The sequence below is a fragment of the Zingiber officinale genome, chromosome 1B (assembly GCF_018446385.1).
Source record: "Zingiber officinale cultivar Zhangliang chromosome 1B, Zo_v1.1, whole genome shotgun sequence".
Taxonomy (NCBI): Eukaryota; Viridiplantae; Streptophyta; class Magnoliopsida; order Zingiberales; family Zingiberaceae; genus Zingiber; species Zingiber officinale.
This window is the reverse complement of record NC_055986.1, coordinates 107,574,698-107,600,690: the sequence shown is the minus strand read 5'-3', so window position 1 is coordinate 107,600,690 and position 25,993 is coordinate 107,574,698. Positions and strand designations below refer to the sequence as shown.

General features: G+C 37.3%; 2 protein-coding genes and 1 long non-coding RNA gene across 3 annotated transcripts; all 3 read left to right on the top strand.

Annotated features, from left to right (window-relative positions):
* Positions 1-6,937: 6,937 nt before the first annotated feature.
* LOC121971218 (40S ribosomal protein S10-1-like) lies at positions 6,938-9,111 on the top strand. The gene is made up of 5 exons (XM_042522373.1): positions 6,938-7,033; positions 7,125-7,173; positions 7,267-7,549; positions 7,638-7,776; positions 8,888-9,111. Exons 1-5 carry the CDS (start codon positions 7,031-7,033, stop codon positions 8,960-8,962), a joined length of 549 nt encoding a protein of 182 aa, XP_042378307.1. The 5' UTR covers positions 6,938-7,030; the 3' UTR covers positions 8,963-9,111.
* Positions 9,112-13,582: 4,471 nt separating this feature from the next.
* On the top strand, positions 13,583-17,769 carry LOC121985577. The gene is made up of 3 exons (XR_006113219.1): positions 13,583-13,826; positions 16,254-16,628; positions 17,180-17,769. It is a non-coding gene; the product is annotated as an uncharacterized LOC121985577 (long non-coding RNA).
* A 3,976-nt stretch (positions 17,770-21,745) lies between these two features.
* Positions 21,746-25,527, top strand: LOC121971210. Its single transcript, XM_042522363.1, has 5 exons — positions 21,746-21,862; positions 22,452-22,811; positions 22,890-24,114; positions 24,202-24,348; positions 24,867-25,527. The coding sequence occupies exons 2-5, from the start codon at positions 22,755-22,757 to the stop codon at positions 25,352-25,354; spliced, it is 1,917 nt and encodes a 638-aa protein (XP_042378297.1). The 5' UTR covers positions 21,746-21,862; positions 22,452-22,754; the 3' UTR covers positions 25,355-25,527.
* Positions 25,528-25,993: the final 466 nt, after the last annotated feature.

Sequence of the window (25,993 nt, the reverse complement as noted above, 5' to 3'; positions counted from 1 at the left end):
CATGAGAGGTCGCCAAATGGGCCGACGACATAATGGGCCGCCAAATGGGTCGGGTCGTTACAATAAAAAGGCGCCTTTTTATTGTAACGACCCGGCCCTTTGGCCTCTTGGGCGGCCCTTGCGGCGGCCCACTGGCGGCCCTTATGTCGTCGGCCCATTTGGCGACCTCTAATGTCGTCGACCGACGACCCTTGGCCGTGCCGTTACTCACTAGGACTTTCCACCCCTGGTCAGTGGATTTTTTTGCCTCCCCCAGGAAGAATCTCACTTGGTTACCAGGATTCATAAACTCTAGTACTTAAGCCTGGAGGACTAGAGTTCGAATCCTGGGGGAGGCAAAAAATCCACTGACCAGGAGTGGAAAGTCCTAGTGAGTAACGGCACGACCAAGGGTCGTCGGTCAACGACATTAGAGGTCGTCAAATGGGCCGACGACATAAGGGCCGACGGTCGACGATATTAGAGGTCGTCAAATGGTCCGACGACATAAGGGCCGACAGTTGGGCCGCCACAAGGGCCGCCCAAGAGGCCAAAGGGCCGGGCCGTTACAATAAAACTTCCTTATACTTGCTATTCTTTAATTCTCTTATAATAAAATGTCTTGGCATTTATTTGAGCACTTGATATGCTACTGATCCCAATTCTTTAAATTAGGGATCCTATTAAGACATTGGTCTTTCTTTCTTATAACTTCTTATAAACCTCTAAAGAATTTATTAAAACTCTTATTCTTCCCACCTACAGGTAGATACTAGAGTTTTTATAGAGCAACAAGATTCTTTAAAAATGTATCAACAGAATCAAGCAAAAGAAAACAAATCAAACTTTTTTAAACATGCTACAATAAACATAAATCAAAGGAAAACAAACTGAGCTCTCTAAGCATGCTACAAATAAGTCAGACAATCTAAACATGTACAATCACAGAAGCTAATTATTCTTAACTTCAGCTTTGGATTGTCCATTTCCACATCACTATACAGATGTATTAAAAGGTCTCTTGAGTTTCAGTTCAGAACCATATTTATTATCAAATTTCATCTAGTGACTCCGTGAAGTTGATAACCAACTAGAATTAAAGGCACATTCTATTCACTCATGTTTTGCCGAATCAAGATCAGGATAAGGATTTGTACATTAAATCATATCCGAGCAAATGGTACACTGGACATGGAAACTTATTCAAAGATCATTTCAAACCGAAGAAACACCACATAAATAGGTAATCAAGCTATCATGAATAAGTAAGCTTTTTTTTTTAAAACACAGGCCTTAAAAGCAAATATATTGTCTTCTTCTATAGGATGACCTGTCTTGCCTAGTCCAGAATCTATTTATCTAATAACAATGACTAAAAAGAAAATGCTTTAGTAAACAAAACTAAACCCCTAATCTAACTTCAATAGCTACTAGAAAAATTGAAAGTGAGGTAGATGTTTTATCAATACCAACATTCTAATTGGTACAAAGAAAGATAAATAAAAACAATAAACCATTTACCCCCACCAGTAAATAGAACAACATTCTTTAAGCTAGCATTCAACGGAACCTACAGATTTCACCATTTAACTTCTGGAATTCAAAATTATCTACAAGCAATCTCTAAGGTTTCATGCAAGGCTTCGGAACAAGGAAAGGAAACAAGGAATAAACTTCGGAGCTATCCCAATGCTGTATACCATGATCCGGAAGCAAGGAAAACAAATTGAACCTCCTTCTTTATAGAATTAAATCCCCACTGCAAGGTCAAAGTTTTCCAAAACCTAACAATTCCCCTTTTATTTCCCTAATGAAACTCACGGCATTTGTACCTTTTGATCCTCATGGCAGAACTTCAAAAACAAACAAGAGAAAAAAACTCTAAATCAATGCCACAAGGAGGATTTGTTCATGCTCGACAAGGAAAATGAAGAAGGCAAAATCGCGGAACCAATTGGATTAGGTTCATGATTTCACTTGGTTACCAGGATTCATAAACTCTAGTACTTAAGCCTGGAGGTTTAGAGTTCGAATTCTGGGGGAGGCAAAAATCCACTGACCAGGGGTGGAAAGACCTAGTGAGTAACGACACGGCCAAGGGTCGTCGGTCGACGACATTAGAGGTCGCCAAATGGGCCGATGACACAAGGATCGTCGGTCGACGACATTAGAGGTCGCCAAATGGGCCGATGACATAAGGGCCGACGGTCGACGACATGAGAGGTCGCCAAATGGGCCGCCAAATGGGCCAAGAGGGCCGGGTCGTTACAATAAAAAGGCCGGGTCGTTACAATAAAAATGCGCCTTTTTATTGTAACGACCCGGCCCTCTTGGCCCATTTGGCGGCCCATTTGGCAACCTTTCATGTCGTCGACCGACGACCCTTGGCCGTGCCGTTACTCACTAGGACTTTCCACCCCTGGTCAGTGGATTTTTGCCTCCCCCAGGATTCGAACTCTAAACCTCCAGGCTTAAGTATTAGAGTTTATGAATCCTGGTAACCAAGTGAGATCACATGAGAGGTCGCCAAATGGGCCGACGACATAAGGGCCGACGGTCGACGACATGAGAGGTTGCCAAATGGGCCGTCAAATGGGCCAAGAGGGCCAGGTCGTTACACGAGTACATTCACTCAACACTCATCCTCGCCCAACCATCCTAGACCTAGCCTTCTAACCTCTTCCATCAGCCTTGTGTCCCTCGGATGTTTCCCCATCCTTCACGTCTTGCCTTCTGGAGCTTTCATCGGTCTTGTCATTGTTGTTGGGTTTTTCTTTGCCAAGAGGTTGCGCCTCCGAGACTTCATCCATTGCCAACTCACACTTGGACTTACGTTGTCAAGACTACATGCTTGGATTTACACCGCCAAGACTCATCCTTGGATTTTCCTCCTTTGCCAAGATCACACTTGGACTTTCCTTGTTGTACCTGTATCCTGCACACTTACAATGCATATTAAATACAACAATAAACCTATCTTAAACCTTTATCCAAACATTAAAACCTAAGATATCCAGATTACTCTAACACTAAGGATATTGGTAGTTGAATAATTATTTTTAAATAAAGTTATCATATTCAAGGGAGAATTTAATTTCAAATCATTTGTCAAAAAAAAATTTCTAAAATATTTATTTAAGAAATTTTGTCTTGAAAAAGCTTTATCAAAACATCTTAGAAAATTATTTTTAAAAATACATAATTTTGAAAGATTTTAAAAAATCAGATCAATTTTAAAAACAAAAATTTAAAAATTATTTTAAATCCGTTCTCTTAAAATTATTTTAAAAATATTTCTTATATGATTTTTTTTTGAAATATTTACTAAAATTTTTTAGAACGTCTATCTAAAATTTTTTTTAAAAATATTTTTTCCTTAAAAAATATTTCTTCAAAATTACTTTAACAATCTTTCTTATTAATTTTTGTAAATTACTTTGATAATCCTTTTTAAAAAAAATATTTCTTTACAGTTATTTTAAAAAAAATTTCTTTAAAATTACTTTAAAAATATTTATTTCGAAAATTATTAGAAAATATTTACTAAGAATTTCGTTCTTTTACAAATATTTAAAAAAAAATTCCTTACAATTATTTTTTAAAAAAATTTAATTAGAAATTTTTTAAAAAATATTATTTAGAAATTTTTTTAAAAAAATACTTGAAAAATTCTTTGACAAAATCTTCCTTGGGATTACAATTTGACAAAACTTGACTTAGAAAATGCTCTTAAAAAATATTTGAAAGTTTCTTTTGTTATATTGAATTTTTGTTCAAACTTCTCCCTAAGTCTGATACATACAAAGTATTTACTTTTAATTATATTTCTGTATTAATCTCTGACATTATTTATTCCATATTATGCATATTTTTCTGTTACCTTAGATTTTTTTTTTGATGAATAATAAAGGAGGGGGATAAGGGTTAATGTAGGAAAAGAAAACAAACAAACTTTATCAAATAATCAAATTCAAAACTAACTTATCATTTGTTTACATTTTGTATATTGTCTTTCAATATTATTTTTTCTAACTTTAGCTTAGGTTGTCATTGTATCAAAAAGGGGGAGATTGTTGGTTCAATTTGCACTAATGATCTAATTCTGATTTTGATAAATGACAAGTGGATTAAAATTAGAGTGTTTGTGATCTAATTGATTTACCTAGTATGCAGGAGTTGATGAGTCTGGAGAACCTAACACTAGGGGTAAAATCTAGCTAGGTTCTCGAGACCCGATAGTTGGTGCGAACTCTAGATAGGTCCACGGGATTTGATATCTTGCGAGAAATCTGATTGGGTCCGCAGGACCTGATAATCGACCGAAATCTAATTAGATCTGCGGACCTGACAACTGGCGAGAAGACCTGATGGGTCAAAGGCAAATCAGGTAACTGTAATTGGTAAGTAAAAGGTAAGTTACAGGAGGAGAGATTCAGTGAGGATGCGTTCCCGGTTGATGGAACAGTAGACGTCGGTCCAGCTTAAGTTCATTGGGAAAACATATGTTGATACTTTGACTAGATCCTGGTTTCGGGGAGATAGGACTTAATTACTATTACTACCTTATTGTGTTAATTCTGTTTTACAGGATAAATATATTTTTTTATTGGTTGGACTATCTTTTTTTTTGCAGGAAAGTGAACAGTAAAAGGGAGTTATCCGGGTGCCCGGACCAGTTTCACAAAGGACCAGCCCCCAAACGGGTGCCTAGCCAGGCACCCGGGCAATTCGGGCGTCCGGAGTTGGTCCAGCCGCCCGAACCAGTGAAAGTTGATCTCCGTGGTGTGGTGGAGCACAACAATTGGTCGGCCCATGTTAGTGGTCCAAGTGCTCAGAGGGGTCCGGGTGCCTGGAGGTAGATAAACTTCGAGGATGGAGTTTCGATAAGAGCTCGCCACATCAGCACAGTCCGGACACCCAAACGAGCCTATAAAAGCAGCTTTCGACTAGCAGTTTCATAGCAACATTTTGCTACAAGTTTCGTTCTTGTGTGCTATTTAAAGAAGGCTTCGACGATTCTGAAAAGCTTCTCTAACAACCAACGATCAAAGAATTCTGTTATTTTTTTTCTTATTATCGGTAATTTTTTATTTTTCAATTCTTGTAATCAAATATTTGTAACTCATTTTTGAGCTGATAATGATTGCCCAATGAAAGCACTCAATGAGTGCGGGTATTAGAGTAGGAATCATCGAAAACTTTGAACCAAGTGAAAATTACTTGTGATAGTGTTTATATTTTTGTGTTTCTTTTTCACTGTGTATTTTTAATTTCTAAAAAAAATGAGAATGATATTCACCCTCTCCCCTCTCCCCTCACCCCCTAGCATCTTTATAGTTGTACGGTTATTAACTTTTTTTATAAGGCCAGACCCATCATCTTTGGTTTAGATTCATTATTACCTGATTCACCATTCTTTTATTTTTTTTTTCCCATTAAGCTAGTTTAACATAAATGCTCGAAAGTTAAACACTACCAGTATACTAATTTATGTGTATATGCTGAGAAGTAATTGAGAATATAATGAATATAACTTAAACAAAAAAATGATAATCCTAGTTACTCTTATTGACTATTATTAGGGATGACTAATTTAATCTCATAGAAGTTTTTCATTGGTCACTAGGTAAATCGGAAAGTGCACGTGACAGTCAGTCCAAAAGCCCAGCATCCTTTGATTACTTCTTCCGTTTGGAGAATTTTTTTTTACAAATACACTGTAACTGAGGTTCGAATCGTGGGTGTTTGAGGGACAATCTGAATATTTTACCGCGGTATCATGATCTCGGGGACGACTTAAAGAAATAATAAAATAATTAACCAGGCTGGGTAACGTCGAGCCTGGGGTGATCGACTTGATTCCACAGAAATTTTTCCATCGACCATCAGGATAAATCAGGAAATGCTCGCATCGGATAACTAGGAGCCCAACATTCTTTAGTTACATGCCCTATTTAAAAAAAAAATTCTTCTAAATTTATTATAATTGGAGCTCGAACTGTAAATACTTTATGACAACCTAAATTTCTTGTGGTTGCATCATAGCCCGGAGGCGACTTAAATAAATAATAAGAACTATTGAGAGCAGATTCTAATTTCCGTGTATAATTTGGCTCTTCAACCAAATTGAAATTCTAATATTCAATTATGATTTAGCACAGGTTCTAACTTCCCTAAAAGTCTAACAAAATTCTGATTTCTCGTCGTTATCCTCTATCTTTAGAAGTATGGAGAGCAGGGTACCGTCGGTTATGGTGCAGGGTATTTAATTGTTATTCAGGTATCTACTCGTTACCCTTTGATTTTCAATTATAATATATTTGTAAAAAAAAATTTAAATAAAATATATAATTTAGAGATATTAAATTTTTGAATTATCCACCGTGAACACTTTCTGATTTATTTTAATCATCGATGAAAAATTTTCATAGAGTCAAACTGTTCACTCTATGTTTATGTGACTTGGTTAATCTTGGCTCATAAGACAGGATATCATGATTAGACCTTTCAATGATAAATCAGGTATTTGAAGTTCGAAACTCAACTACGACGTATTATGAAGGATTTTCTCCCTAATAAGTAGTAGATTCAAGAACATTGATTGTTAGGATGACCTTTTATGTGTATTTTCTCGATTTATCCAGATAGTTAATAGGAAATTTTCATAAAATCAGACTAGTCATCCCAGATTTAATATTACCTGCTTCATTATTTTTGTTAAGGAGAGCAGGGTGATTAGTAAAAGAATATGTCTAAGAATATTGACCGATGTGTCTCCATGATCAGTTCTTGATTTACTTTAGTGATGAATAAGAAATTTTTGTAATATAGAATTGGTCATCTCTAGAATAATTCTATTTTAAAATTAGTTATAAAGACACAAATTCATCTAACTGATGGATCGGGCTTTGTTTGCCCAATAAGATGGCGCCTTATCCGGCCCACTTGAACTACTATAAGATATTTGGAGTTAGGGCTCCGTTCTCCACGCCGCATCGGGTATCACCTTCCTTTCTTCACCCCAGGAGGCTGCGCTCGGCCCTGCGCAACCATGGTGAGGACTCTCGCTATTCTCTATTTATTCCCGTGTAAACGTTCTATTCTTTGATGTCAATTATAACGATTTCTGTTTCTGTCGTTCTCAGATCATCCCCAAGAAGAATCGCCATGAGATCTGCAAGTACCTATTCCAGGGTATGTTTACTTCTAACTGTCGTTTTTATTCTTGCTTTTAATTTTTTGGTGGAAAGGTCCGATTTTTGTTTTTGTACGTTGGTCTCGGCGTAGAGGGAGTGCTTTACGCCAAGAAGGATTTCGACCTTGCCAAGCACCCGGAGATCGACGTGCCGAATCTTCAGGTGATCAAGCTGATGCAGAGCTTCAAGTCGAGGGAATTCGTGAGGGAGACCTTTGCATGGCAGCACTACTACTGGTACCTCACCAATGATGGTATTGAGCACCTAAGAACTTACCTTAACCTTCCCTCTGAGATTGTCCCTGCTACGCTGAAGAAATCTGCAAGGCCGCCCGCTCGCCCATTTGGCTCTGGCCCTCCTGGTGACCGCCCAAGGTGCTACAAAATTTCTTCAATCTGCGATCTTTTTTGTACTTCATTATGAGTCTCTGGTGGTATTTTATTTGTTCCATTGTTTATCCAGGGGGCCACCACGGTTTGAGGGAGATAGACCGAGGTTCGGGGACAGAGATGGATATCGTGGAGGTCCTCGGCCCGGAGGACCACCAGCCGAGGCTGGTGACAAGGGTGGCGCACCTCCTGAATTCCAGCCTTCTTTCAGGGTATGCACTTGTAGTTAAAATCTGTTGCCTTAGTCTATTTTCTTTCTTGCATTCATTTTTGAACTTCAGTTTCCTGACATCTATGTATAGTTTGTCACTAAACTGCAAATAATTAACAATGTCTTGCCAGTGGGGCAGTAAACCAATTGTGTCATGCATGACCCACCAAATCAACATTTTTGTTCAAGTCTATATATTACTGAGCTGAAGTAGAGGCGAGCTTAGGACTATTGATAGGCCCAACAACAAATGAATATATTTAGCAATCTAATCAATGTTGTTTAAAAACTTTGGGGTTTTAAAAAATTTGGTCAAAGCTCCTGAGTACAATTGCATGAACTTACTTATCAAATAATTAATGAGGCATTTATGTGTGCACAACAATATAGAAATGTCATGTTAAACCCATAATTTTGTTTTTATATGATGCAACAATGAGCTTATAAACATGAACTGTGAAATGTTGTTCATGAGCTTTGCTCATTCATCTAAATCAGCCAAGTCAAACAGACCTAAACTATATGCTCAAGCATTTTTCTGTCCCATATGTGACTTGCTTATCGAGCTGAAGACATTGGAGCTTTTTTCATAGTTTTACAACTTCATTTCAAGGGTATAATACTTATAGTGTAAAAAGCTTGTTTAGTGTTGGATATTTGGATTTGAAGCATTCTCAAGATTGAGATGGACAAGAATGTACATCTAAGGTAAGCCCCGTGTAAATGTGACTATAAACTGTGTGCACATTCCTACCTGCTTAAGATGTTATATCAATGATGAAATAACAAAAGTTCAGTAGTCAATGTATAACATGACTATCATTTTTTTTTTTTCTGTTTCTGCAGTGTAAGGCATTTCATAATATCACTGGAATGTGTAAAATGTAAATCGTGTCATTGTTACTGGACTTTCTGTTTTCACAGTATTAACACAAGATAATGATTTTTGAAATGTATCTGGTTCTATCTCTGTACTGTTAAGATTTTGCTCATTCGCATGACATTTAGTCTGCTAATGTGTTCTAGATTCAAGCAGTAACATTGTGCAAATGATACTAAAGAGCCGACAATATCTTGAACTATTTTGGATTCATGTTGTGGAAATTGTGCAGGGTTCTGGTGGTAGACCTGGTTTTGGCCGTGGTGGTGGAGGATATGGAGCTGCTCCTCCATCTTCTTTTCAGTGAATCTTGTAGCCTGACATTGTACCTGTTGTCTTCAGGAAATCAAGCATTTGAGTCAGTGTTTTTTGTTTCAGTGATGACGACTTGTTGAATTGGCTGTAGTTTGTAATATTTGCAGTTCTGGCGTTTTTGGAAGTTGAGTTTATATCTTATCTTTGATTCGCTGTTGCATTTATTTGGTCCAAGTGCTTTTTTTATTGAAATTTTCAACAGCATCCCCTTTTTATGACATCCAACGGGGCTTTGGTTTCGAGTAGATTGTCATTGTTTCGATTTTACATGGTTGACTTTTTATAGGGCAACTATTAATGGTAAAGCCGTGGCTCTGTTTCCGGGACCACGACGACAACTGGAACTCGTAGCTATGCAGGGAGTTCGCCGAGTACGAGGGGCACGTGATGTAATGGATGTTGCGCTAAAGTCAACTGTAGGTCAATCCACGTGGCAAAATTTGATTGGATATGTTTGACCAACGCAACAAATTTATTAGCCGAAAACTAGGTCCGTTTTATTTATTTTCTATGGAATTTAAGTCAATTCAAAGTCAATGGTTTAAGCCCGGCACAATTGGATTCGAACCGGCTTCAACCGGTTCTTACTCCTGATACATCCCTCGATTTGGGAGGATGTGAGAGAAGGGGAAGGAAGAGTGAGGGTAAAGGGAGAAAAGGATAAACTTTGCTTGGGAAATCAATGTAATTTCTTAGAATGGAGGGGAAAGAATTTGTTTTAATTTTATTTCTCTTTCAATCATTGTCGAAAGACATTGGGAGTAAATTGAGAAAAGGAAATATAAAAATATTGACTTATCTCAAAGAAGAATTAAGGAATGAGAAATCACAAATCCACGTGAAATTGATCTTTGAAAAAAAAAATAACAAAGTCAGGAGGAAGACGGCAGGGATACTCTTAAAGGCCAGAAATGCGAATGTGAAAAGTCTTGGGAATCTCTAGGTTCGGTCGGGCCGACTCGAGGTCACAACTATTAAAATTAGAATGGAAGGTGACATACCAGGGGGTGAAAGTTTCTTGAGCCATCGAAGAGCAAAAGAAAAGGAGTAAAAGTCAAAAAAGGACGCTTATTAGGGAGATCACAAAAAAAGAATCACAGACAATAAGCATCGTTAGAGCCGAAAGTTGAAGAAGACGAATCACGAATGAATTATTTCTTGCAACACTTAGGGATTTTAACGAGAGCCTTAAGGGTGTTTAAAAGCCTAAGCTGTCCGATCAAAACAGCCTTGTGAATGGCAGCCGTAAGATCTAGGGAGATGGATCGTCATTCAAAATTCTTACGAAAAGACATGTATCAATCATCATATCCAAATGAAGTTGGTAGGGCATGTGGTGATTGCCCATAAAATGACAATTATGATGGACGAGATAATTAAATCATTGCACTAATACACTATTATCGACGCCTTATTTTGCATTTAAAATGGCTAACAAGTGTTTTTTTTTTAAAAAAAAAATATGTTATAGCAATATTGAAGAAAGGCCATTGGAGCTACCATCTACCCAAACGGCGGAACGATGATAAGACTTGAGCCTCTTCAATCGGTCATGGACCTCCTTCGACTAGATTTGAATGAGAGGCTTGAGATATGACGTATAGTGGCTAACCCCAAGGATAGGATAGGGCCAATAGTCAAGGTGATGTGACGATCAAGAATTAAGAAGAGATAGCGGTCAAGGTAGGGGAGTACATGTCCTAACGAACCATTGTCCCCTGAATAAGGCCTAGCCTCACTTCTCATGGGTACGACTACCAGTCTATTCCTGGTTGGCCCAAGCGTCAGTCGGATCCCTAGAGCTTAGTCCCTCACTTCTCATGGGCACGACTCTCCCAATCTACTCCCAGTCAACCCAAGCACCGAGCAGATCCCCATAGCTCAGCTCCTCACTTCTCATGGGCGCGGCTCTCCCAGTCTACTCTCGGTCAACCCAAGCACTGGACGGATCCTCATGGCTCAGCCTCTCACTCCTCATGAGCATGACTCTACTCCCAGCCAGCCCAACTACCAGTCGGACCCCCAAGGCTGAGTCCCTCACTTCTTATAGGCACGACTCTCAATCTACTTCCGGTCGACCCAAGTGTCGGTCGGACCCTAGGGCTCAGCCCCTTACTTTTCATGGATACGACTCCCAGTCTACTCCTGATCGTCCCAAGCGTTGGTCGGACTCTAGGGCTCAATCTCTCACTTCTCATGGGCATGACTCCCAGTTTACTCTTGGTCGGCCCAAGTGCCGGTCTGACCACCGGGCTCAGTTGTTCACTTCTCATGGGTATGGCACTCAGTCTATTCCTAGTCGGCCCAATCGTCGGTTGGACACCCAGGGCTCTGCCCCTCATTTCTTATGGGCATGCCTCCTAGTCTTCCTCCGACCTACCCAAGCGTCAATTTGACCCTCACCAGGAAACAACATTGTCAGATAATCACAACCATCTATCAGAGAATAATGACCATTTGTCAAGGGAATATTTCGATACCTTGCCACATATATATCATAGAACCTTCTTCTACCGAATGAAAGTCTATCATACATCCTCCATCACCTGACATAGCTTGACACTAGACATTCCCTTATGCTTCATTATTGTGGAGGTTATGAATGGTGGTATAAAAACAATGATCATCTCCGTTGGCCTGGTACGCGTGCACATACACGCATCTACTACAGTTTTATTGTTCATTCGTTTCCTACACTTTTCTCTTGATCTTGATTCTAACCTGAGTGTCGGAGTGCCTGCGCTAGACACCTCTTCCTTAGTTTTCGCCTTAACACTCTTGTGTGATCTCTCTGTAGTGTGTGCAAGCTCGTGGATACCACTTTAGACCGTGTTTCCCGTCCTCCGGTACTAGCTCCTAGTCCTCCCTCCATCAACATTCTCATCCTCGTCACCGGTTCGGTCCCATCTAACTCAGTTTCTGGACGAAATTATATACAATGTGCTGAACTGCACGCCTCAAAAATTTCTAACTGTTTGTTGATATTTAAAATATCTTAGCAGTGGAGTTTTGATGAATTATGTTCATATGGCAATGTCCGACAGTTGAGAATTACGTACGTTGTCAGGTTTATAATTCATCTTGATTCTAGCTCCCTCTATTGTTTTTGGTAGGTGGTTATTGAGGGAGGCCAAGAAGAAATAGATATTACTACTACTGACCGACGAGTTGGAAAATTTGAGGCTAAATTTTTTCACAAGGTATACTACATTTATTCTTCAAGAATCCTACGCTATTGTCGTTCAATTTTTTTTTTTTTTTGTGTGTTACCTAAGTTCCACTAATTATTCATGGTCTCTCTTTCTCTATCTCATGTGTTTTCAAGAAGAAATTAGTGGCGTAAAGGGGCACTTTGGACCAATAAATGCTCTGATTTTTGTTGTACAAATAATACGTTGTCGGAGATATATGAGATATTAGTTGAATTTAAATAATTAAATTTAATTTAATTTACAATTGAGATGACATGAACTGATAATCTCAGGTTGCTAGCAGGAGCTGATTTCTGTCAAGTGATGAAGGCAGACTGCACAGTGTTGACAGAGCGGGCTTAGCGGTCGGGTAGGTAGGCCGAGCAAAATGTTTGTGCAGGAAGATCAGCTCGGCGGGTAGAGAGGTTGACCGGGATTTAGAGCCGAGCGGTCGAGTAGATAGGCGGGGCGAGAGGCAGGCCGGGAGAAGCAAACAGGCTAGGCTGTCGGGTGGATAGGCCGAGGAGCAAAGAGACTGGTCGAGTGAAGATTCTGAGCAAATGGGCGGCCGAGCTTTGACACCAAGCGGGACCAATAGAACAGAGCGAGCAACAGACCGAGGCCTGTGAGAGTCACAGTTTTCGGCTAACCGTGATCTCCACTAAGCAATGATGGTTACGACGAACTGAATGACACTCGATTGCTATCACGGGCATTCTAGCGAGCAGGAGTTGTACGACAGAGGAGGGGGGGAATGAAAGTGGAGAGCTGCTGTTCGTGAATGTTGGTTATTTCACTTGGGCAAATTTTGTCCAAACTGGTCCGGCATTCGCCGCGCGCAGGTCGTGCCCGCACATTAGTCAACTTGGTTTAGTACAATCCGGCCCTGAATTTGCACCCCTCCTGCGCACCCACATGTGAGAAAGAGTCTCTCCCTATGTATTTATTCACATTTTCAATCATGTGAATCAATATAAATTAACCAATATACCATAAAACTTTCAATATTGAACTAAAATCTTATTCATAATGGACCTTTTATCCTATTCCACCTCTTCTCCATTCATACAAATTCAACAGCTTTGAACCCAGACAAGCGAAGGTTTGAATCCATGCAGATCTTTAATGAAACAATTAATTCTCATTAACCAACTGTTTATCTAAAATATGTAATCAAAATTTAGGGGGCGTTTGGTTTAAGGGAATAGAAGTAAGGAATGAGAATAGCAATCAATGTTAATGTTTGGATTACAACAATGGCAATATAAATGAGGGAATGATTCCTTATTAGTGGGTAATGGCTTATTCCGGTGTCCCACCCCTTCAATCACTCATTCCTGTATTTGCAGCAATCACAATTTCTCATAAATACCAAAAATACCCTTAACTTAATTTCCCATCGCATTTCTCTCCTCCTCTCCTCTTTGCAACCTATTCTCGAACGACGCCAACGTCGCTCGACGCTGAATGTTGCCACCTCGCCGAACGCCTCCACCTCGTCGAACGCCGCCACCTCGCCGAACGCCCCACCTCGCCAGGGATTCGAAGATCTCCTTCCTCCCCGAATCTGAACTCCTCCGCCTTCCCCAGTAGCGTCGTACCGGTGCCCTAGGTATTCCAACTGGATCACGAACCGCTGCGTCTCCTCCCCACACTCACCACCAGGTACCCCTTTAATGCAATGTTTTTTCCTCTCGATTCAAAGATATCTGTGTCCTCGAACATAATCGATGTAATCCCTAGGTCTGTGAAATAAATACCCAAAATAGGATACTCAATCTGTTAATTGAGTATGAAACATGATATCCAAAACCTGAGATTTTTGTTTTCAGTTATAAATTCGTTAATTGTTTTCTTTGATGGAGTGAAATTTTTACTAATAGTAATCACAACTATCATATACTGGAATTTCCAGCCACTGCAGTAGTATGTCTAGAATAGAATAGAAATCCTACAGCTCTGAAAATACAGCGGAATACCTTTCCAAAAAGGATAATTATCATCTGTTGTGGCTACCAATAAACCATGATCGTATATGTTAACTTTAATCTTTCTAGAAGAATTCTGAAATTAGTCTGCTCTTAAAGCAGAGGGAACTTTGTAAAACCAGTCATTTAGCATCCTCCAAATGAAGCATTTTGTTAGAAGCATCCATGCTGTTGAAGACAATTCCATCCCACACCCTCCAAACCGCATGCATATACGACCTTACAATAATTCTCAGATATTTATGTTTGTATCATAACTCATGTCTCATAGTTGGTGTCAACATGGGCTTTAGTCCAGGTCCAACAACGTTAAAAAGGAACTATAGTTCAGATTTACGAATGTTTCATATATATTATTATTCAACTAGACATGTTTTTTTTTTTGCTATTAAACTTTGTGTTCTTGTTATATATCCTCGTTAGTTATGCATTAATTTCTGTTTGTTTCTCTTATATTCCATTGATATTTTTTTACTTGTATTGTTGTAGAAAAACATGGCGCGACCTCCTTTTAATAGCAGAAGTCAAAATTTAATGTACACATTGTGGGCTACACATATTACACTTATGGCTGTGTTGGTTCTCATATTCTATCAACATTCGTATCGAATATATCGACGTACTAAAATTTGCCGAATAAAAAATAAGGAAGAAAAACGAATTAAGCGAATGTAATGGATATTTAGCCTTACAAAAGAGAATGATGCATTTTGTATTAGTGAACTCCGTATGGATAGGAGAACCTTTGAGATATTATGTGATATGGTAAGAGACATTGGGGGATTAAAAGATACAAGAAATGCATCCGTTGATGAAATTATTGCATTTTTTATCTATGTTTTGGCACATCACAAGAAAAATAGAACAATTAGTCTATTTTTTCATCGAAGTCAAGAGACTGTGAGTCGTCACTTCAATCTGTGTCTTCATGCAATTTTGAAGCTTCACCACATATTACTCAAAACACCAGAACCTATATTCGAAAACTGTGAAGATGACAGATGGAAACCATTTAAGGTAATAACATATGATAAATATTTAGTAACATGTTAGGGTCATTATGTTTTACTAGTATTTCTTATTAATTCATTTGAATAATATAGGGTTGCTTATGCGCGTTAGACGGTACTTTTATTCTAGTGACACCTCCTAAAGAAGAAAAACAACGTTATCACACAAGGAAAGGAGGTATAGCGACGAATGTGTTGGGAGTATGTTCCCCAAATATGCAATTTATATATGTGTTACCTGGATGGGAAGGTTCTGCTCACGACGGTCGTGTTCTTCGTGATGCCATTAGTAGGTCTACTGGGCTTAAAGTACCTCAAGGTATATATAAAAAGTTGTGAATTAACTAATTACCTTAATTTTAAATTTCTAAATTAAGTTGTTTATTGTAGTCTTACATTTAGTATTGTTTTATTGCCGAAGGTTGTTACTACTTGGTGGATGCTGGTTATTGTAATTCTTCTGGATTTCTTGCGCCTTATCGTGGGCATAGGTATCATCTTAATGAGTTTGATGGTCATCGACCCGAGACTTCGGAAGAATATTTTAATATGAAATACTCTCGAGCAAGAAATGTAATTGAGAGGTGTTTTGGTTTGTTGAAGGGGCGTTGAAAAATTCTAGCATCCCCTTCTTTTTTCCCAATACAAACCCAAGTCCGTATTATTATTTCCTGTTGTCTACTCTATAATCTGATTCGCAAATTTATGAGTACAGATCCTTAAGAATCTATAGAGGATGATGAAGAAAGCGAAGATGAGGAAAGTGATGATGAAGTGGAATACATACGAACAATTGCCCCAACTGACCAGTGGAATGCGTTTAGAACTAATATGACAATTGAAATGTTTAATAGTTAGAGAAATGGAGTTTTTAATATGGGATGACTATTGCATATGTTTGTGCTTTTGTTGTATTTTGATTAGAACATTTTCAATGTGATGTAGGATTTTGTATGACTCTACTAGCTGCCTTATGTACTGCCTAACTGTTTCAACATTATTTGATATTTATATTTTTGAGTTGTAGAACATTTGCATATGTTTGTGCTTTTCTTATCTCTGCTCTGCTTCACCACATATTTTTTGAACAACAGTATGATGAAAAGTAGTACAGTGGATGTCCATAACCAAGAAACAAATGATGTAGAATACGGAAGAGGCAAGAATAAGCAATTTTGGACAAAGGAGAAAAGTTGGGTCTTAATTAGATGTTTACAAGATATGGCCATTGATCCTCTTTGGAAAACAGATGGTGGTTTTAAAAACAATTATATGAACAAGATAAGAAGATTAATGGTGCAAAAGTTACCCCAGTTGATAATTGAAGTGAAGCACATTGACTTTAGGATCAAGTTCTTGAAGGGAAGGTATCATGCTATTAATGAAATGTGCAAGCAGAGTGAATGTTCTTGGAATGATGTTGAAAAAAGATTGCATGTGAATTTACATGGTATACCGAATGGATTAAGGTATGTCAATTCATGTGTTTTAATTTGTAATTTTATAATATTATTAAAGGTATATGCTGATGTTACTTTAATGTTGTATCTTTTTTTTTACACAGATTCACAAGTATTTGAATCATGTTTTTTTTTACCATGTTTTTTTTATTATTTTGAACTTGATCAATAAATTAGATGTTGTCCTGAACTTTGATAAAAGCTTTTATTATCTTAGATAACATCAAAGTTTAGGTTTTATTATCATCAAGTATCAAGTTCAGGTTTTATTATCAAGATATCTAAGCTTAGATCACCAAAGTTCATGTTACAACACAGTATCTAAGTATCTTAAGAATCATGCTTTTATTATCTCTATTTTATTATTCTGAACTTTGATGTTGTCCTCGAACATATTGTTACTACTTGGTGGATGCCAGGTTTTTATTGGAATTCATAATCCTTATTTACCTCACAAATTTGACAAATTTGAACCCTTCATGAATCTATAATTAAAAAGCTATGTTATTATTTTATGTAGAATCTAATTACAATTTTGGCTTTGTATTTTTTTTTTACAGATTCACAAAGATGCTAAGGGCTTATATAATGTTTCATTCCCTTACTTTACGGATTTGGATATTGTGTATGGCAAGGATCGAGCAACGGGGGATGTGGCTGAAGATTCACTTGCTGTTGATAAGAATTTAGGAAATGTTGATGTTACTTTGACTGTGACAGATGAGAGTGATTCCAACACTGAAATTGAATTTTTATCTACCATGGAGTCACTACCATCTAATTCTTCCAGTTCATGTGCTGCCAAGAAAAAATGTCCTCATCAAGTTCATAAAGCTTCAAAGAAGACCAAGTTTGCACCTGTGAAGAATGCTGAAACTGAGTACAAGGAATTTAATGATGAAATTCGGGGTTTTATGAAGAGTCTTGATGGTCACCTTAGCACAATGTCAACTTGGATGCAAGGTACAACCTCAAGAATGCCACAAGTTCTTGAACTGCTGGAAAAGCATGGGTTCAGTGGTCCGGATAAGTACAAGGCTTCTAAAGCAATTTGTCAAGATCCTTTGAATGTTGACTTATTATTCAGTTTAGATTCCACTGAAGTGAGAGAGATTATGTGCTCACTTTAATATAACTAAAGTCGATTAAGATCCTGATTTTGGCATTGTTATCCTCAACTATTGAGGTTAATGTTTTATGGATAGGTTTATTTTTTGCTTCTCATTGTTGGTTTTGCATTGAGACATTTCATTTTGTATTAAAATGGTTATGGACAGCGTTATTACTAATATTGTCTTTGGTGATATTTTGAATATGTTACTTGATAATTTTTTAAAATGATTTGGTGATATTTTGAATATGTTACTTGAAAAATGGATAGATGATGTATGCATGAACTTGCCAACTTCATTCTTGATTCACTCTTCCTCTGCCTTCTTCCTCTGTCCCTCCATTTCTCTTCACCTCTATTACTCTCTCCAGTGTTCCTGCTTCTTCCTCCATCTTCTTTTTATTCAACAACTGAGCACTCAACTCTAGCCTCATCCTTGCATATAAAACCTTGCCTGCCCTCTCTATTACTATTGCATTTATGTATCATCTATTCATTTTGTGTACCTCAAGAATTTGTTTCTATGAAAATTATGCATGTTTTGATTGGCTTTTGAGCTATCATAAACTTGTTTTCTTCTCGCATCCATTGCAGTTTTGTCAGTGAACATATTGAAACACTAGAAGAAATTGATGTGGAATATAAAGAATTGGCTCTCAAATCAGGCATTGAGAATTGGGGATGTGTTCCTACTTTAGGATGTGCGCCTATATTTATTTCAGATCTTGCTGATGCTGTTATCGAAAGCCTTCCTTATGTAGGAGCTATGGCGGCTTCCAGTATTGAGGCTCGACAGGTAAAACAGTCAACAATTTAATCATATGCATAAGTTGAAGTTAACTGGGAACTGTTCCTTTTTCTACTAGTTTGAATCGGGAGTAAAATAGCAAAGTGAATCACTGGAAATTACTACATGAGAAGGGTTCTTGCACCAGTGGCCAAATGAAAACTATTTTGCCTCGCCGAATCTTGGAGATTCAAGCAAATGAATTGAAGATATTTTTGTAACATTCATGTCAGGATCAGATTGTTACCGACCTCAATATGCTAATGGAGGATATGGAATTAATAGTGAGTTCCATGTTGGAGCATTAGGGGACTGAATAGAGACTTACCGTGTTTCATATGCTGCCATCTTCAAAGATATAATCTACCTAAAAAATTATAATAGATGAGTCTATACAGTATATTTTGACAGTGAAACGAAATAGTGGTATGCTACGAAATGCATCTGGCAAGATGATTTGAACAGTGTTGCTTAAATCTAATCTCACATATTTGTTTTCAAAGATTTTTCTTCATCTAATTGTGAAGATGAGAACCTGAGCAACTACGTGTTGGTGTTAAGAAAGTAATTGAAATAAGGATTCTGTTGCTGCTGATAGTTGTGATCAAAACTTAGATAAAAGCTTATTATTCTGAACTTGATCAAAAATTAAAATATTTTTTGTGATAATTGTAACATGTATGTTATTTGAAAAATAGAGATATTATTTTTTAAATATTTTTTAATGCATTAACTAATAAGGGTAAAATTGAGAATTTATTTGATTCGCATTACTAATGTTGATTCGAAACAAATATCATCAATTATAATCATATTCATTCCAGATTTTGAACCAAACGCTGATAATGCAATCCTGATTTCCATTCCCATTGACTCCATAATCAAACCCATTATCATTCCGATTGATAAATTTGAACCAAACACCCCCTTATTTAAGTTGATTTTTTTTGCCTTATTGTTAACAGATTGCAATGATTCCTTATTTTAAAAATAGACATTCTTCTATGTAATTTCATTTGAAAATGGTAACTATGTTAATTAAGAGAGTGCTATGTGAATGTATAGAAAATCTTTTCGAATAAGAGTTTTACATTTAATTTGTTCGTAAGGACAAACTTCTTTAATTTGAAATTGGGAGATGACTTAAAGGAGGGTGGTTACTCATGAAAAAGGATTGGTTAAAGTTAGGTGTCATGTTGTTACGGGTCAAATGCGTAGAGGCAGTCGATTCTTTTGCCAAGTGTGATCTATATATGCTTCTTAAGTACTTTGTGCCACAAGTAATGGTTCAAACTGTGCCTCATCATTTGTTGAGTTAAAGTTATCTAATACTTGAGATATCAAAATGACTCTTAATTTATAAAATAATACAAGAGAAAGAAAAGAAAAATATGGACAAATATAAGACACGTTTGGTCCCTAACATATATATTCTTCCACTTGGTTAGCTTCTTTGTCAACTAGCATTTAGACGTGTCGACTTAGCTTGGTGCTTGGTAGGTAGGTAAGAAGACTCTAGCTACAGTGAACTTAGTTCTATTTTAAGAAATAAGAAAGCTACTGAAGAAATTGGAAAGGTACTTCCTACTTAGTTCTATTAATTTTAATTAAATCTTTTTGAAAATACTTTACATTACCCATTCTCTCTCTAGGTTCAAGCTTCCCAATTGAGTTATAATGTTTAATTAAAAGAAAAATAAAAAATAAAATAAGTTTAAGTATTTACGGAGTATTGTAATGTGTTTAGGGAATATATTTATGTATTAATATTTTATATAAGAAAATATTGAATTTTTTAAATTTAAAATCTTAAAAAATAATAATTAAAAAAAAACGAATGTTGATATGCTGTGCGACGCGCACAGTCGCACACTGCAGCGTCGCGCAGTATATCATATATATATATATATAGTGTTCAAATTAAAAATTTTAGATACTCACGAATATATTATATGTGTTTAGGGTTTAAAATTTTAAAACTTAGGGGTTAGATAAGTTTAAGTTAATAAGATTTTTTTCCAAGATTCAGACTTTCCTCTTGGGTTATAGTGGTCAAGGTAAACAATTTTATATACTCATAGGGTATAATATATATGTATTTAGAATGTTATATATATATAGCATTGTTCTACTACAATTTAACATTTTTAAAAAATTATCTAATCACATATTAAGTAATGAAATTAATATCCTAGAGAGAGAATAAACCCTAAACCTAGGATCTTGACCAATATTTTCAATTGCAAGAAAAGAACAAATGCTCACTTAGCTTAGAATTATATATTCTCTTAAATATTTAGTTAGCATCTCATTCTCTTGATTCGCTCAACACCCCATTTGCATCTTAACCCCTATATTTATAAGTATTCCAATACGAAAAGGGATTATAACACAAGAATAATGAGATCGAATTACTCGTTGATTAGAAAGTGTGAGGTTGTGGGTGAATGGAGATGCAAGGCATCTGATTCCTCCACCTCAAGATGGTGAATCGAAATCTTCGATGTTTCAATCATTCATGTTATACTATCTAATTCATCCCCCTCTTTAGTTAAATGCCACCCGATAAAGATTCTTCATCAATTAAATCTATGCACCGAGTTTTTGGAAAGGATGGTATCTAGTTGAGCTAAAGAATAACAGTTGCTTGAATTAGTTGGCTACTCATTGTAAATTGATACATAAACCCTAAATCTCAAACGACTAAACATATGCAAGACACTAAATAGTTTATAAAAAATCATAAATTTTTGATGTCTTAATGCAATATAAAAGTTGCGATAAACTTTTTCAATTATAGTAAAAGATGATTACACTCATCTCATACGTCTTTCATAATTCGTTCTTAGATTATATGAAGAAAAGTAAATTATGGATTGACTGTCAAATTAACTATGAGATGGAAGAGATTTTTTTCTTCAAAGAAACACTTTTATTAGAAATTAATCTCTTATTCTATTATAATAAATCTGTAACTGGACGTAGCGAGACCGATAAACCTTTTCAAGGAACTTATTGTAGAAGTTTTCTAGTCTTGAGCTTCTAGCTTTGACCTCGGGTTGGAAATAAGGCTAGAGGAATTTAGGAGGAGGAAGTAACTGAAGAATAAGTAAGATTTATTGGAGGTAAATGTAAGTTTTCAAAATTATAGGGGCGAAATGCAAATTAGAACAAAACAGAAACTGTCAGTTCTCACGGAACCTCGCTGTCTATTTGTAGGCCGCCTCCGCACCATTTCCTTTCCTCGTCGATCAAGCGCCCGCTTCTCTCAATCGAAGGCACAAGCGCGGCTCTCTCTCCTGCTCCATCTGAGGAAAGCTTCTCCTTCTGCTGCATCGGATCGAGGTCAGCAACGTGGCATTCGTATCTTTGTTGGCTATCCTCTAAGCATTCTTCCGATCTCCTTCTCTTCTTATCGTCTTTCGTCTTGGTTGGACGAAGGTTGGATTTGGGGAAGATTCTGGTAGAAAGATCTCTATCTCTTTCTTTCACTTGGCTTTTAGTATACTGTTGTGTTCAGATTTGCTTTCTAGTGGGGTTTCTTTGATTGTTCGACCGATTTCATCCAAGAATGCGTTTTTTTCCCCTTCTCTTGTTGATGTCTGTTTGGTTTTGATCCTCGATTCGATCAAGAATGTGTTTCCGCATCTTTTCCGTCGGCGGTTAAAGTGCTCAGATAGAAAAGAGTTAATGTTTAGGAGGGTTCGGATCATGAAGATAATAATAAAAATGGCATTTTGGTTGGTAAAACAATGGGAAGAGAAATGATTTTATGAATCGAATTCGAATGCAGTGTTGCAGTGTTGTTGATGTTATTGTCTTTGAGAGGGAGACTCAAACAACAACTGCCGTCTTCTCTTTAAAAATATAGAGGTGTCATGGATCAGTGTATTTCCTTGCTAGATTCTAACTTGTTCCTCTCCTATATCGATAGATATCAAAGACGGCTTCGGAAAGGATCACTAGTTTTCAAACTCTAATTCAATCACTCTGGCCGGCACTGAGGTGATTCCTCGCATCATTCTGAAGGTGTGGACTGAGGAGGACGCTGCCTTTCCAGTCTTCCCCACTGTCCTTGTTTGGCTCATTCATTGTTCGGAAAAAGGATACCTGATTGACAACGGTTGACAGGAGAATCAGTGAAAGAGACTTGTATAGCTTTAGTCTGTACCGGTTTGTTCGTGATTGTAGAAGAAAAGTTATTTACTCCTTTGTTGATCTGTTAGTACCTGCAAAGATGGCGAGGTTCAATTGCTTCTCTAGTCTTCTCATCCCAAAGAAGAAGAAATCTGATGTAAGCGCTACCCTCTTATTGCTATTTCTGAAAATATCTTGGTAGAATTTTCTACTGATTCTTAATTGATGTTGGTAGAAATCCATTAATCCACGCAATGCCAGAAGGTTTAACATTATGAGAGATTTGCATGCTAAAGCAAAATCAGTTCATCCTTCTCTTGATAAGGGAACAAAAGAGGCATCTTTTGAGCAGAAAAACCCTTCAACGAGGAGTGTGGTAGAGAGTGAAAGCAAGGATGGTGCTTTGATTAAGAATCCAGAAGTGGTTGAGGTGGCTTATGAAGGAAGTGAAGAGCATGATGACGTTCAATCAATAAAGAGAGACTTCTCTGTTATTGATTTCCAGGCACTAGCTGGAGAGAAAGGTGAACTTGAATCACCCGATTTTAATCTAGAATGCCGTGTCAAAATGAGGGAGTATAATTCCGAGAAAAATGAGAGGATCACTCCTGAGATGCTGATTGAAAGTGGACACGTGAGTGATCCTGGAATGGAAAAGACAATGGCTTTTTGGGTTTCTCCTTTGCTGAAGCGATCATGCTCCATGATCGAAAGAAAGAGAAACGGTAAGTTGTCTATATCACTTTCCAAGTCTCTTCCCTACGAAGATCTGCACAATTTGCCTGGACACGGCATTGGAGAATCACATGACATTTTAGGCAGCCCTTTGTCAGTACTAACCTCTTGTAGTGCCGACAAGGTAATACTAAAGAAGGTATCTTCAAGTCAGGTGCTTCCCTCAAGAAGCAGGAAGCTCTGGTGGAAGCTTTTCATTTGGAGTCATAGGAATCTCCAAAGGTCTTGGACCTTAAAACCAGAGAGGGAAGTCCTTCCAGGGGGTGCCTCAAACCAGAAAGATGGTTACTGGTCCAATACACTTCAGTCAAGTCCTATTGTTGACATAAAGAAGAAGAAACCAATGGAAGAGTCAGAAATTGCTGCTGGTTTATGGCCTCAGAATCAATGGATTGCTTTTTGTGCAGAATCCTCTTCTTTAGACAAAGTTAATGCTTGGGTCCATAGTCTTGAGGAAGGCCCCTTTTTCCCAATTGAAAATGGTGAAATATCATCTGGCGCTAATTGTGAGATAGCTTCGGCTAGGGTGAGGAAGCATTCACAAAAGAACCACACTCATATTGCCAAGCATGCTTTGGAGGAAATTGTGCAGGCCAACAACATCATTGGATCTCTCAATTCCTTGCATTCAATGGCCCATATTTCTGGTATGGGCTTAAAAGTTATACCTGGAATTTCAGCTTTCACTAGCCTTCGAGTAGTCAATTTATCAAACAATTTCATAGGTATGAGATTGTAACCTAATTACTATGTTTTCTATATCTAGAGTTTTTGTTTTTAATCTCTTCATGACTTATTTGCTTTTGCTGCAGTTCGAGTTACACCTGGATCGTTACCTAAGAGCCTTCATACACTTGATTTATCAAGGAACAAGATTTCCACAATTGAAGGTTTCAGAGAGTTGATGAAGCTAAGGGTACTAAATCTTAATTACAATAGAATCCTGCGGATTGGTCATGGTAAAATCCTCACTCCATCTTTTAGTTTCTTGCTAGAAGTGATTCTTTTGTTTTTGAACTCTACCATATCCTTGCTTGTGAACCTAAAAACAAACCGTTTTGGATGATTCTTTGTGCAAATGGGCTTAAAGCATTGGCATCATAGAATAAATTTGAACTATAAAAGCACTTAGTTTAGTGCTACCTTAAGGAGCATTTGTTTTCATTCCGTTCTAATTTGACTGTTCTTTATTAAGTAATCATCAGTAAAATAAAATCATAACTGTTGGCAATGGATGATTGTTAAGGTTGTGATTTGGGATAGTCAATTGTTGTAAAAAATGTTCAATACTAAAGTCCAAGTGGATCATTTACCTTTGATATTGATGTTTTAATTCTCTTTGCTGCTAATCCAATAATAAGGAATATTACTAAAGACTGTAAATCCTTCCAATGAATTAATAACATTTTATTTATGTTATTGTCAACGATTAACAATGTCAGTGATTGTGAGTTTCTGTTTTTTTTCCCACTTCCAGGACTGTCAAACTGCATTCTCATAAAAGAGCTATACCTTGTTGGCAACAAGATCAGTGAAGTAGAAGGACTCCACAGGCTTTTGAAGCTTACTGTTCTTGATCTGAGCTTCAACAAGATCACCACAGCAAAAGCCTTTGGCCAACTTGTTGCTAACTATAATTCCCTCTTAGCTCTCAACCTACTCGGGAATCCGATTCACACCCATATCGGGGATGACCAGCTCCAAAAGGTGGTCTGCAGCCTCCTTCCCCATCTTGCCTACCTCAACAAGCGGCCGCCTAAGTCCCACAGGTCAAGGGAGGTGGTAACTGATAACGTCACCAAGGCTGCACTTAGGAGCACTGATTGGAATTCTCGGAAACGATCAACAAGGTGTGCAGTGCTCAGTTCAAGCTCTGTGACTAAGGGGGTCACTAATGGGAGTGAGCAAAAGAACAGACACAGATCAAAGAGCAGGCGGCAGCACTCATCTTCGACCCAAAAATAGCTACAAAAATATCTGTTACAGAGGCACTAATCTTCATGCATGTTTGTTGAATAAGCTGTTTCTGTTTGACCTTAATTTGAAGAGTGACAAATAAGAAGCTTGCATGGATCATGTACTTTTGATGATTAGAGAAGAGTCAGAATGCAATTCAAAACTCAAAACAATTGGGAATACTCTGAAAGATTGGTCTTTTTTTATGTTCTAGTTAGTGATATAGCTTGTTCCATTTCAATCTGGGTGAATATTGCAGCGTGCTTTTAGCTTTTCAGTTATACTTATTATCACAATTGCTACCGTTTGAGTTAGGAAGTGGTTTTTTTTTTTATAAATGTCTCGAATATTATGTTTCAAGGGTACTTGATGAATTCAGAGGAGTCCAGTGATGACAATTCAAAATGTTCAAAAAGTATAGTTTCAGTGTCCTTGTATTATAAAATTGCAAGAGGAAGATTATCAGTGATAAAAAGTGTTGGGGTTGCAAGGTTGTAAATATAATCTCATATTAAAAATATATGGAAAAGATCATGAGTTTATAAGAGAAAAGATATCTCCATTGGTACGAGGTCTTTTGGGTAGAACCTAAGAGCAAAACCATAAGGGCTTAGGCCCAAAGTGGACAATATCATATTATTGTAGAGA